We start from the raw sequence: 15,316 nt of genomic DNA on the forward strand, positions 1-15,316 counted from the left end.
TATATGTAGAAGAAAAGCGAGAATTATTTAGTAGCCAGTTGAGATTACTGTAGATATTCTTTCTGATTCCACACCAAAACTTAACAAGGGGTAGTTCTTAAAGGCAAGTTGCAATAAGAAAAATAAAATCATGTCAATGAACTTTTTGTACTCTGTTACATTACAATCTTTTCTTGCATTTTGAATGAATCCTTTACATATTTTTTAAACATTTTTTATTTGGCAAACATTGATTCAATGACTTATGCATCTCCTCCAGATGTTGACACATTTCACTATAACCAAAAAAGCCACATTTTTGTTAATAACACCATCAATCTCATCAGAAGAGTCTTTATTAAAAAGTAGAAATAAATTTTCTAAAATTCTAATTTTTTTTAAAGCTCGAATTTTATCATTGGCAACAAGAACTGTCAGTTTTTGTCCTTAAGGTGCGGGGCTCACTCTGCTTATTCTGGACAAAATGTCTGCCAAATACTAAAGTCTGTATAACCCTACTAATTCAGTAAAATGGCGTTCCATGGAAAAAGAGCCTATTTCAGTTGAAACTCAAACAGCTGCACAAGAATTTTCCTCAAGAAACCATCGTACATAGTAAAGTCCATCGACCTCCCACTCCTGAGAGACTTACCACTTTTTTTCTTGCTTCCAGTTCACAACTAAATTTGACAAAAGTCATTAAAGCTGACAGTCACCTTTTTTTGAACTCCTATTTTATTGCACAATTCTCCTCCTAAATTACTCTCTTACTATGTTCACCAATGCCTTCCATGTTGTTTAAACCAAACGATATTTTTTGTTTTAATCCTTACTTTCATGACCTCAAAGCAACATTCTATATAGTTGATTATTTCTGATTTTGTGAAGCCCTCTCTTTTCTTGGTTTTCATGAGAGCCTGCTGCTTATATTTCTCCTATGCATTTTGCTGAGTCTTTTCAATTCTTTGTAACTTCGTCCTTCCTCTGGATTTTAAATTTTGGAGTTTTTTCACGGCTAAGAACTTGGACCACTTGTTACTCTACTTGTTACTCCTTTGAGGTAATTATACATGACAATAATTTCCATGGCTACTATTACCATCTCTCTGCTGGAAAACAAAAATCAAAAAAACCCATTATACTAACCCATATTAATATCTTCAGGAGATTCCTATCTACTGAGCTGTAAATGTCATGTAGATTTAGCTGCCTACTTGACTTTATCATCTAGATATACCACAGGCAGCTCAAACTCTGTATCAAGGAAATAGTATTACTTTCTATGTTGCTGCTGAATGAATATTCTGGCAGTTCACAAACTGGCCACCTCATCCACACCAAACATGTTGATTCTATCTCCTAACTACTTCTAGAATTTGCCTATTTCATTCCTTTCCAAGCTACTACTACTATTCTATTTCTTATGCAAACTTCAGATGCACTCTGTTAATTTTTTCCCTGCCTTTGGCCTTTCTTGCTCCAATTTCCCAAAAATTAATGTCAGTTACCATTATGACCCACCTACACTCAGAAATTTCAATGTGTCTCTACTTACCTATGGAATAAAATTCAATCTCACTATTCAGAATGTTAGCCATCCTTCAAGTCTCAGTTCAAAAGAAATTTATTGTCAAAAACTCCTATGGGGGCTTCCCTGGTGGTCCAGTGGCTAGGGCTCTGTGCTCCCAATGCAGGGGGCCCAGGTTCGATTCCTGGTAGAGGAACTAGATCCCACATGCCGCAACTAACTAAGACCCAGCGCAACCAAATAAATAAATAAATAAACAAAATGAAACCAAAAAAACCCTCCTATGAATGCCATGGAAATACTATCTATATACTCATAATAATTTAATGCATTCCTTCTTACCTTATTAGTACATAAACAATGTTTATTTACCTGATTGTAAATTCTTTAAGAAAGACAAAGTCATAGTCATTCTTGAACATCCACCTCAGCACAGTGATCTGTACCTATGAGACTTTCAACGTTTGTTTACTAAATTTAAATCTAAATCCCAAGCTCAACACTCAGTGCCATATTTCCGTTAAAAAATTAATAAACAGAAAGCTCAATTAAATAGTGTCAGGGGACCATAAGGCAGAGCTCTCACCTTATAAGTGCTTCGACAATGGCAGAGTCCAACAGGAAGAAGACAGACTCCTCTACTTCCCTGGCAAGAACTCAGCCAATGAAATGCCCCGGACTCTGTTTACCACAGCCCTCCCAACTTCCTTTTCCCCTTGATAAAGCATTCTCCCTTGTTGTATGGGGACGTGCACATGGCTCACCATGGTTGCAGACCCCAAACTGCAATTCTCTGCTGTTCCTGAATAAACTCATTATTGCTGGAGAAATATCTGGCAGTCTATTTATTTTAGGTCAACACTTTGGTGGCCCATATGGGGACCAGAGAAGACCTCTGAAGGCTCTGGGGCTATTGAACAGATGTGGTACCCACAACTGAGCCACTGTTACTCACTGCTTTCTTGCTGACCTTGGAGTTTGAAGGTACGTCCTTCTCCTAGACCCAAGCTCATGCCCTCTTTGTGTTTGAAGCTCTCCAGGTTTTATTCAGAATCTATTTTAAGGTTTCGTCTTTCTGGCTAAGGCCTTGTTCTGCATGCATTTGGAACTTTGGTCTGATTTTGAGATAACACTGTTTCAACCGAAGCTGGCTGGAAATGCCTTCAGCCCATTCCTTTGGGAAGAGGGACTTCTTCACTGAAAAGTGTATTGGTTTTTCAGCCTTCGGCCTCTTCCTTTGGAAGGGGCTATTCTCTGGAAATTGCCTGTAAAAGCCTTTGGCCTGGCTCCTTTAGCACCAAGCTGTCTCCTTAGAACTGGCTGGTATTAGTTTGCAAGCTTTTTGAGCTGTAAGTTATTTAAGCTGTTTGAAAATTGTTCTTTTATTCTAGAGAAAAACCTCTGAGAAATGGGATCCCAGTTAACTAAGTATTTTGAGGGTGCTACCCCTACAGGGACTCCAACCAAACTGGTATTTAAAAACCATAGTTCCTACCCCTTCATGCTCACTTCTGACTAAAAGGACCGACCTGACCAAAGGCAAGTTAAAATATCAGTGGCCGGGCTTCCCTGGTGGCGCAGTGGTTGAGAGTCCGCCTGCCGATGCAGAGGACGCGGGTTCATGCCCAGTCCGGGAAGATCCCACATGCCGCGGAGTGGCTGGGCCCGTGAGCCATGGCCGCTGAGCCTGCGCTCTGCAACGGGAGAGGCCACAGCAGTGAGAGGCCCGCGTACCGAAAAAATAAAAAAAATCAGTGGCCATTATGGGAAACTTTTGGAATCCCCAAACTTAATTTCCTTAAAACTGAATTAGATCACAATAGCTCAAAAATTTCCAGAACTGAGTGGTATGCCTATTTCGATTGGTATCTTAAGGCTTCCCAATATTATCAGAAGCTTAAAACTCTCTCTCTGCAAAATAAGATTTCAAGATTAACTGAGGCAAACCAGCAATTAAAGAAAGATGAAATGGCTCCCAAAGCCTCAGGTTCTTCTTCCTTGGCTTCCTCTGGTACCATCTCGTCTCTCATCCTTGCATCCTCGTGGCCAGACTGTGCCTCTGGCACCATCTTCCTCCCACCCTTCTATGTCGCTGATGCCTCCTCTATACCCCATACTAATTATCCTGTCAAACTTCTCCTTTTCTCTAAAACTCTTCCCACCCCCTTTCCCTCTGAACTCTTCAGAATTTTTCCCTATAAAATTAAGCCTTCTGAGGATCCAGAAGTTCAACTCTTAATTTCCTATATTCTCTGGATTAAAGCTGAACTGCAAGCCATAGTCAAGTATTTTCCCAAAATAAACCAAAGATCCTCACAGATTTGCTGAGGAATTTAATATAGTCATTCAAACTTATCAACCTTGTTTCTCTGACTCATATCAGCTGGTTCATATACTTGTTGGTTAAGGCCAGGCCCAGCATAGGATGAAAACTGTTAATTGGGAAAATCCTGAAAGGTCTAACTTATATGGTCAGGTTCAGGCAATCGCTAGGTGGCTTCATCGAGCAATTCCTAGGGCTTTACCAAAGCCTGTTGACTGGAACAGAATCCAGCCTTGCACACAAACATTGGATGAACCTGTTCATGACTACTACATGACTTCAGACTGCTTCTAAAGAAAATTCTGGTCTTCCCTCAGATGTTGATTCCACCCGGGCAGCTTTTAACTCTTTTATTAATGGGCTGGACTGGGACATTTTCCCTTCTAGTAAAAAGGACTAGGATGAAATGGAAAACTATCTCTAGTTCAGACTTAATCTAGCAAACCAGCTCTCTCACACTTCACATGAGTCACCTAAAAGGAAGAACACCATATTTCTTAATCTTCAAATCCAGCAAATGAAGATTCCTGAATGAAATCAAAACTTTCCCAGTTTCTGCTATTATTGCAAAAAGCCAGGACACTGGGAAAGATTGTTACAAATTTAAGTGTTTGAGTGCCTTCAGTCCTCTAACCAGCCTTTCCAATGTCCTTTCAATTCTCAATAACGGGGCTTTGAGGAATTATAGGGGCTCTTCCCAGTTCTCCCTCTTAATCGGGGTGGAGAAATATTTCTCCTGATTGAGGATGAACCTCTTCCTGTTCTGACACCAAAGGCACAATCTCGGTGTTCAACCCCACTACTATAAAGCAGCCCGTGCTGTGGTTCAAACAGTGGGGATCGCTAATGAACTTCACGTTTTAGTCATGGTCTGTAGGTTTTATAGTGGACTGAAAGAAGCCTTCCCTTGCAGACCGGTTACTCCCTCTTCTGGGGCTAAAGTACTTTTGGAAAAGATTGTCCCTACCTGAGGAGCTCCTCTCAAACATCATAGTGATTTAGAAATCCATTTTACTGGCTAGGTGCTTCAACAAGTTTGCGCTGTTTGGCCAGTTTTACAACGTTTTCACTATGTTACCACCTTCAATCCTCTGGTTTAGTTAAATGCACTAACAGCATTATTAAGATTCAGTTAGAAAACTTTGTAGAGGCCCTCCAAATACCTTGGCCCAAAGCATTGCTGTTGGCCCTCTAAATCCCAGATCCACTCCTTTTGGAACTCGTAAACTCTCACCCTTTGAGATAGTCACAGGACACCCAATGCACTTGGCTCCTGCCTCTTTTGACCCACAACTGATAAAAGGAGAGATACTCCAATATTGCAAAGGCCTAGTTGTTTCCATTAAAAATAACCATGCCCTGGTAGAGCAATCTTTTCACAGTGCACCCTTGGGAGATGATGACCTTAAGCATCACATCTTGCAACCTAGAGATTTTGTCTACTGGAAAAGACACTTCCAAAAGAATGCTCTTCAACCTCACTGGAGAGGCCCCTATCAGGCACTCATAACCAACCCTTGTGCCACCAAACAACAAGGAATAGACTCTTGGATTCACATGACACACCTAAAGAAAGCACCTAACCCTGACTGGACCTGTACATAATCTGGTGACCTGAAAGATTTCCCAGAAATGAAGCAGATGACATGTGATGAGACAGCTTTCCCAAGATACCCAGGCCAGGCCTCTTAGAAGTTTGTCACCAAACCTTTGATGATGACATAACACTTCAGATGATCTCCAATGTCTATAATCTTGATAAGATATGGACTTCAGAAAACTGCCTAAGAGGTCTCCCTCCTACCCCTCCTCGTTACTTGAATGTGACTGCAATAGTTTTCCAATCTGCACTTTTACTCTGACATGAGACACCACACACAGAAATTGAGGGACAAAAAGAGCTAAAACTAGAAACCTTGATTCTTGATCAGTGATGCTTTCAGAAAAAGGTCTTGATCAAAGGGGAAAATGTAAAAAATTCATAAACAGAAATCTCAATTAAATAGTGTCAGGAGATCTATTTAAGGGGGAACTCTCATGCCCTGAAACTATAGTAGAGACCAACAGGAAGAAGAAAGACTCCTCTTTTTTCCTGGCAGCGACTCAGCCAATGAAAAGCCATGGACTCTGTATTTCCTGTAGCCCTCACAACTTCCTTTCCTCTCTATAAAAGTGTTCTCCTTGGGGCTTCCCTGGTGGCGCAGTGGTTGAGAGTCTGCCTGCCGATGCAGGGGACATGGGTTCGTGCCCTGGTCCAGGAAGATCCCACATGCCGTGGAGCGGCTAGGCCTGTGAGCCATGGCCGCTGAGCCTGCGTGTCTGGAGCCTGTGCTCCGCAATGGGAGAGGCCACAACAATGAGAGGCCCACGTACCGCAAAAAAAAAAAAAAAAAAAAAAGTGTTCTCCTTGTCATGTGGGAACTTGTACATGGCTCGCCATGGTTGCAGACCCCAAATTGCAATTCTCTCCTAATCCTGAATAAACCCATTTTTGCTGGACAAATATCTGACAGTATATTTCAGGTCAACATATGTATATATTAGTATACATATATTTAACATCTATGAATATACTACCCAGATGATCTATTTCAAAGTTGACTTTAAAAACCACATACCTTGATACATACATACATATATACATACACACACACACACACACACACACACTCATTACTTGTATGATATCTATCAAATATCAAGTGGATATTAGTGTTCCTATGTAGATATATGATTTTAAACAAGTGATTAATAATCTAAATGTAAAGCATTTCAATATCATCATTATCTTGTGTAATGTAAATTTAACAAGAATATGAACAGTAGAAGAAGAAAAACAAATTTTGATTTTTCTGGAATGAAATATTTTTAAAAGATTGACTAGGTGGCGCAGTGGTTGAGAGTCTGCCTGCTGATGCAGGGGACACGGGTTCGTGCTCCGGTCTGGGAAGACCCCACATGCCGTGGAGCGGCTAGGCCCGTGAGCCATGGCCGCTGAGCCTGCGCGTCCGGAGCTTGTGCTCCGCAACGGGAGAGGCCACAGCAGTGAGAGGCCCGCGTACCGCAAAAAAAAAAAAAAAAAAAAAAAAGTAGATTGACTAACCATTAATAAACTCAGTTTGTTAATTCCACTTATTTACAAAGAAACTGATTGTTACTGATGGGTCTCTACCAGGCAAATAATTAGACATAAAGATGACAAAAACAATTCTTATATGAGACCAACAACATTCATTTTAGGCTTTGAGGTGGGGGTAAACATAACAAAAGTAGAACTGTAATTGAAATTAAGCTACAGAATAAACTTTTCAGAGAGAAATACCTTTGCAGCAGATATTAATGCTTCTTTATTTCTTTGCCTTTCTTCCTCCAAACATTTTTCCAATATTTCCTGTAAATGATAAGACAGCTAGACATTAAAGTATTATTTGAGGTAACAGAACATTCTTTCCACAGTCCAAGCAAACTTAAAGTATTACCTTCTGTTCTTGAGATTGCTGAGTCAAAGCTTCCTTTATTTTTTCTTTTAATAGTTCCTTCTCTATGGCAAGCATTTCAAGGAGCCTCTGATGCTACAAGGAAAGATAACTGCATTATGATTATGGTTCTGAGACTGATAATCTATCAACACGGAGAACAGCTGGTAGAATTCATTTGAAGTAGTTACTAGAGGAAAGAAGAAAGTTTGCTAAAATGAAGGCTTAGGAGCCAAAAAACCTGAATTCACCTTTCTTCCATCAGTCAAGATATACTTTTTTCGCCCCCAAACTCAATAAAGTACATGACATGAGATCTAATTTAAAAACATTCCAAATATGAAGTGAATCAGAAAATGATAAAATGTCCTTTCCTAAAATTAAATTTGGAAAATTTACTTGTTAAAATTATTATTAGCTTGCAGTAAGAGAGCAAGCAGATTATAACTGATGTTTGCCTGATGAATAATTATCTTAACAGATTATTTGTGTTTCTAGTAAAGCACTGTGACAGAAATTGAAAGATGACTGTTCTCATCTCAAGATTTTACCATAGATTCAAAAAAATAAATCTATGAAAACGGTCAAAGGAATATTATGTGATAGCTAATGTTAAAGAATATAAAGTTCATGTATTTATTTTTATTCCAATGTACTAATGAAAAAGCACACAGAGCCATCAGCTAATTATCATGGACTAGACAATTGGAGTTTGAACGAAGTTTTCTTAAGAAAGTTCAACATTTGTAGCCTCAATATCTTCAACACAGATAAGCCAGATACTTGTTCTGAACAGTGCTCTTAGGGAAAACAAAACATATATACATATACATATATACATATACATACATATTCCTCCATATCCATATTCACATAGATTTCTCATTCAGTTACTAAAGGCAAGTAAGATATTTTCTCAGATTTAGAATGCCATTTACATAGAAGCCTCCTTTAAATATAAACCAACTCTGACACACAATATTTTAAAACAGATCTATGTCATTCAAAGTTGTTCTGATTTAAAACATTTTTTAGGCAGGCAGTCTACATTGAGAGTAAGTGACCAAATAGAAAGTTAAGATAATCTATTATTCCTGTTTTTAATTTTAATGTTTTTATCTTTATGTTTCAAGAAAACAAGAAAAATTACAAAAATGTGGTTTTTCTTTAAAAACAAATCCAAACTGTGATATAAATCATGACATGGTGATGGGAAATTATTGGTACCATATGAATTTGTGAAAAGCATTTGACTAATAAATCAGTAGGCTTAGCATATGATATGTAATAATAACTGAGACTTTAATGTTCTATTCTTTGAAAGTCTAGATGCACACAGAATTTCATAGTCAGAAACAATACCTAATCCTATTTATAAAACACGCATGATAAAATGTGTTTTACCAGGCAAATAATTAGACTTCAAAATGATAAATATAATACAATTCTCATATGAGACTGAAAATATTCAATTTAGGCTTTGCGATGGGAGTAAACATAACAAAAACAGAACAAGTAAAAATTATTGGAATTAAACTGCAAAATAAAGTTCTCAGAGTCATCAATAATCCTGAAAATGATTTCTCCTTAAAATGAATTGTTATATTAATAAGTCAGACTAATCAATAAGTAATTAACTATAAGTAGGCCATGCTTTTCCAGGGGTCCAACAAGAACTAGTCAAAGAGAATAACATTAGCTAAAAATGACAATGCAACGACAATGACAATGCAATAAAAATTCATTCCTGAGCTTCATTTCTTAATTCTGACAGTATACTATAATAGAAGACTATTTTTGAGCTTGTTTGAGCCAAAATAAACCTCACATTATCATTTGAAAGAAGCATCCTACATAAAATATACCCTAAGTAAAAGCATAGATCTACTTGAGAAAATACAAGTGACTGACTTTACTTTAGACAGATAGATAGCTAAAAATAGCTAACTTTTTTGACCACTTTAAAGTTTCAGACACTGTTACAAGTGCTGTACATGTGGTTGTACCATATTAAACACAACAGATTGCTAAATCAGATGACATTCTTCCTCATTTTCAGATGAGTGATCTGAGACCCAGAGAGGCTAAGTAATTTACCAGCTCTCAAATGAAGAGCTTCAGCAATAATTATATCTGCACACTCATGTTCAGCAGTAGTAATCACTTAATAGATAAAAGCAGTGCCACTATTACCTAGTTACTAAAGCTACATAATATAAGTAGTATGTCTGGTAAGACCTCACTTCCATTTGGCTTTAAAAGAATTTGAATAATCTATGCTTTTGATTTTGTTCTTTTCAGAATATTAAAATAAGATAATTTTTTGAATAAATATCAGTTGATATTAGGAAAGATGATTCAGAAAGATGCTGAATGGTGTGGCAAAAGTTTATGTCTTAAACAGTTAATTTGTAAAGTGAATGATCCACAAGTGGCTAATTGAGAACGACATAGGGGCTTCCCTGGTGGCGCAGTGGTTGAGAGTCCGCCTGTCGATGCAGGGGACACGGGTTCGTGCTCTGGTCCGGGAGGATCCCACATGCCACCGAGTGGCTAGGCCCGTGAGCCATGGCCGCTGAGCCTGCGCTCCGCAACGGGAGAGGCCACAACAGTGAGAGGCCTGCGTACCGCAAAAAACAAAAAAAAGAAGAACCGTATAAAGTTCAATAAAATATACTGTTTTTGTAAGAATCACATACATTCATCGTGAAAAATGTAAAGAAGTGAAAATCATCCAGGGTTCCATTACCCAAAGAAAATCACTGATAGCACTTAGACAAACAACCTTCTGGAGAGCTCTCTGTGTATTTAAATACATAGATATACATAAACATTTAAAATAATATGTTTATAATACTGTTCTGTAATCTTTTGCACTCAAGAAAGGTACTGACATATTTCTATATAAATACAACTATGCTATTTTTTGTTTTATTAAATTAAATTTACATTTTATCATTGTGCTATCTACACACATTCATGTTGTCTGCAATATTTCAATTTAAAAAAAATCTTGATTTTTATGCATGCATCTTTGTGAATCTGTGTATTACAGTCTTACGAAAAATTCCTAGAAGCAGTATGAGCAGGTTGAAAATTGAGCATGTTTTATATTTTGATGCATACCTTCAAACTGTACTCCAGAGAGAAAATACCAAATTACAAACAATAGCAGGACAAGGGATGAGGGAGATGATCTTAGAGAACAGAATCATGGACTATAACGGCAGCTAACTAAGGAAACTGTTCCACTGGAACAATATCCTATAAATGTTGATTTTCTATTGGTCTTTTCTTTCTTAAAATTGTTTAAATTATAAATTAAATCATAAATCTTCATGGTAGAAATTCAACTATATATTTTAATCTTATTTTTAAACTAAATTGTTTTAAAGGAAAGTTTACCCTCATATACTAATTTGTAAATTATTATATATCATTTCCCTACCAACTTGTCCATCTCTCTATGTAAATTTATAAATATGTTAATGCATTTTTTCCCAACCATCATACAAGAAATATTTGCTTGGTGTGTACCAACACCTGACAGTGTACTAGTTTCCAGGGATGCTGCTCTCATGGACATTAATGTCTAATAGACAATCCATGAAACATAAATACATTTTCTTATATTTGACTTGTAGAACTATTTTATAAAACAAATTTTCTTCAACAAATACCATAACAACTAATTTTTTCCCAAAACACACGTAACTTTTTAAAAGTAGGAAGTACCAAATATGATTTGGAAATAAATAAATAAGTAGAAATAAACTTTTAAAAATATACAAATTTTAAATAAAAAGTTCTAATAGAAAAAAAATAGTTATCCCTCAGTATCCATGGGGCATTGGAGGTCCAACTAATTATAAGTGCTTTTACAGGAACAGATGGCAATAAAAGAGAAGGTGGCCAAAATAATTAAGACCTCAATTATTACAGTACAATATTCTTGCCTTTCATTTACTAATATTAACTATTTGTGGATAAAATATGTCTACAGTGAGAAACAGATAGTTTACGACATATAAACACCTCAGGACAGTGCCTGTTAAATAGTAAAATTTAAATGTTAGGTGCTATTATTACACTACTACTTGTACTTCTTTTATATATTTTGGTAAAAAATATATATAACAAAAATTTCCATTTTCACCAATTTGAAATGGACAAGTGGCATTAATTATACTCACAATGCCATATAACCATCATCACTATTTCAAAATTTTTTCATAATCCTCATCAGAAATTCTGCGCCCATTAAGCAATAACCCATTCTTCCTCATCCCAGCCCCTGGCAACCTCTAATCTACTTTTCATCTCTATGAATTTGCCTATTTTAGATACTTCATATACATGGAATCAAACAGTAATTGTCCCTTGTATCTGGCTTATTTCACTCAGTATAATGTTTTCAAGGTTCATCAGTATTGTAGTATGTATCTGAACATCATTCCTTTTTATGGTTGAATAATATTCCACTGTACATACATACCACTTTTATTTATCTATTCACCTGTTGAGGGACACTGGAGTTGTTTCCACTTTTCACCAATTATGAATAATGCTGCTAAACATTCATGTACAAATATCAATAAATAATATTCACAATACAGCAATGTACAAAGGTTCCAATCTTTCCGTATTCTTTACAATATTTTACTTTCTGCTTTTTAAATTATTATTACTATAGTCATCTTGGCAATCTCATGTGGTTTTTATTTGCATTTCACTATTGACTAAGCATGTTGAACATCTTTACAAATATTTCTACTTCTGATACTATAACTACTCCTTTTCAACTATTACTAGTATTGTCTGTACAAGAAGGAAAATGATTGGAGCTCTTTTTGCAGTTTTTATAGGGGACAGTAGTAGAAGGTGCGCTGGATTTGAGGTTTGTTCATTGACATATTCTTCCAGAAGTAGCAATGTCTTTCCTCTCTGGGCCAGATATTGTTTTAGTTATTTAATCACAATAAGCTAGAAATTATAAAGTATCAACCTTTGGCCAAAAAGGTTTCAGACTCCCTTTATTATATCTAAAATAAAGTATAAAGTATATCTGGAGATTGCCTGTATTACTTCTGCCGTCTGCCTCAACAGAGAATTGCTTAATTGTCTCAATTAACATTCAGCACCCTGGAAATGGCACACATGGATTTTGATGATATAAGAGATAGTCAGTACATTCTTTTGTACCTTACTAGCTGACCATTCCAAGGTGAGGATGTTCTGAACACCTTTTGTTACATACCTCAGAGCCGAAATTGAACCAATGAAAACATTTATCATACGACTCTTTTCAAATATTTATAATTTCGAAACAGAGATACTTTCTACAGAATTTGCAAGACATAGCCTTACAACATTTTGAGAGGCACTATGAAAATTAATTGAAATCTAAACCAGTAAATCTCATTCAAGAACAGTGAAGAGTTTATTATATTTTGTTTATCTAAAATATTCTATTGATTGCTTCTTAAAATTATATTGAAATTTTAGTAATTTTTAAAGCAAATTGAAGAAATAAATGCAAACCACAGAGTCCCATTAATCTTACAGAGTAGCTGCTTAATATAAGGGTATCAAGGACAGTCCTTTGAAATTTAGCTTAAAACAAAAGGCACTCAGAAATGGGTTATGCTTTTCCCCTCTTTTGGAAGAACTTTTTCCAAGAGAAAAATGTTTGATATATACTCAAATATAAATATAGAGGTTCTGTGGTTTTTACTTGATTCCTGTAAAAAAAAAAAAGAAATATAAAAAAATCTCTTCTTTCCTGTAATGTGAGTCATAGGAGATACTGTAAACAGATTTAATCACAATCATACGTACTTTTTGTATATCAAATTTTAGACTAAGCAATCAGAGAAGCTCATGTTCAGGTATACTGTTATCCATTTATCACAGGTCCACAAACTTCACATTACTTTATATGTATGTGGTGTGTGTGTAGTATATATTCTATAAAGCAAACTCAACAAGTATCTTCTTTCACTTTCTAGAAAGCACAAACACTGAAAAAGATCAAGTGATCTGGTAGGATGGTCTTAAAGCACATCTTCCTATAAGCCTCCATTTAACACGATTTGAAAGACACTTAATAAATTTAATAAACGTCTTAATATAAAGTGAGTCACACACAATTGTTTCATCTCTTCATGGGCCAACACAATAAATATTGTTTGGAAAGAAAACCTAAATAAGATGACCTATGGGATTAAATCTATGCAGTTACCACAAACTCAATAATATTAATAAACTTCTTAAAGTGAATAAAATAAGACTAAAGATAAGCTGTACTAGATTTATTTCACCCAAATAGATATAATTTCTAATAGGCATGAAAAAAATGTAAGCAAATAGGTTATTCCTCCTACTTAAACAGGCCTTTAACCCGAGGGAGTGATATAAAGGGATGAAGCAAAAACTGGGGAAGAAGGCAAGGATGATGTCTCTCACCTCAGCTTTTCATCATTGTACTGGAAGTCTTAGCTAATGAAATAGTGTAAAAATAGGAAATAAAAAGGAAGAAGAAATTAAGCTGTCATCGTTCACAGATGACATGATCATCTTTGTAGAAAATCTTGAGGAATTGACAAAAAATTCCTGAAACTAATACACAATTATAATAAGGTTGCAGTATACAAGATTAATATACGAACGTCAATCCCTTTCCTACATAGCAAACAGTATGAAACTAAAATCACAATACACTTTACATTACCATCCCCCAAATGAAAAATTTAGGTATATATCCAACAAAATATGTACAAGATTTACATGAGAAAAACTACAAAATTCTGATGAAAGATATCAAAGAACAATTAAATAAATCAAAATATATTTCATGTTCATGAAAGGGAGACTGAATGTTGTCAAGATGTCAGTTCTTCCCAACTTGATCTATAAACACAATGTAATCTCAATCAAAATCCCAGCAAGGTATTTTGTGGATACTGACACACTGATTCTAAAGATATGGAAAGACAAAAAAACAAAACATAAAAACAAAACAGAATGGCCAACACAATACTGAAGAAGAACAAAGTTGGAGGACTGACACTCTCTGACTTCAAGACGTACTGTAAAGCTACAGCAATCAAAACAGTGTGGTATTGGCAAAAGAATAGACAAAGAACAGAGTTCAGAAATAGACCCCTATAAATACAGTCAACTGATCTTTGACAAAGGAGCAAAGGCAATACAATGTTATAAAGATAGTCTTTTTAACAAGTGTTGCTAGAATGACTGGACATCCACACACAAAAATATGAATCTAGACAGCAACCTTACCCCCTTCACAAAATGTAACTCAAAATGGATCATAGGCCTAAAATGCAAAACTTGTAAAATTCCTAGAAGATGACCTAGGAGAAAAACCTAGATGAACTTAAAGGCAATGACTTTTCTGATACAACATCACAAGCACATTCCATGAAAGAAATAATGTATAAGTTGACTTTCCACTCAAGAATTCTACTAAAAATACACGTATATACTGACTACAAAGGAACATGAGAGGATTTTTGGGGGGTGATGGAAATGTTTAATTTTAATCTTTTAGGTGGTAGTTGTGAAATTGTACAGGTCCGTCAAAATACAAAGAATGGTACACCTAAGAGGGTAGATTCTATTTATGTGAATTACACTTCAATAAACTTGAAGAAAAATATACACATACACTTTAAATTAATTTTTAACTCATACTATTTTTGTCCCTTAAAATGGACTTACTTTCTCTTCCAGGCAAAAGCCAATCTTTTCCCATTAAAATGTTACCTCTTTTGAATTCTTTCTTGAAAACTCAGAATGAATTGCCTGCTCTCTTACCTATAATCCCAGAGTATTTTGTTTCTATCACTAGTGTATTGTTTATTATATTTTATTATAATTTATTTTATAGCTGTCTCCCATAATAAGGCTCTTAGTTTCTTGAAGGCAGAGAATGTTCTTATACTTTTAAAAAACCTTTTTATTAGACTGCCTAATATATTGAAAACTTTC

General features: G+C 35.7%; 1 protein-coding gene across 8 annotated transcripts in view; it reads right to left on the bottom strand.

Moving 5' to 3' along the window:
• Positions 1-15,316, bottom strand: part of CCDC91 (coiled-coil domain containing 91) — a 409,698-nt gene that overhangs the window by 131,842 nt on the left and 262,540 nt on the right. For all 8 annotated transcript variants that reach the window (XM_070046418.1, XM_060305802.2, XM_060305805.2 and 5 more), the window contains 2 exons: positions 7,310-7,402; positions 7,153-7,221 (listed from right to left, as the gene is read on the bottom strand). In XM_070046418.1, the coding sequence (XP_069902519.1) occupies positions 7,153-7,221; positions 7,310-7,402 (162 nt within the window). The remainder of the gene's footprint in view (positions 1-7,152; positions 7,222-7,309; positions 7,403-15,316) is intronic.

Source organism: Globicephala melas, chromosome 10, assembly GCF_963455315.2.
Source record: "Globicephala melas chromosome 10, mGloMel1.2, whole genome shotgun sequence".
NCBI classification, from domain to species: domain Eukaryota; kingdom Metazoa; phylum Chordata; class Mammalia; order Artiodactyla; family Delphinidae; genus Globicephala; species Globicephala melas.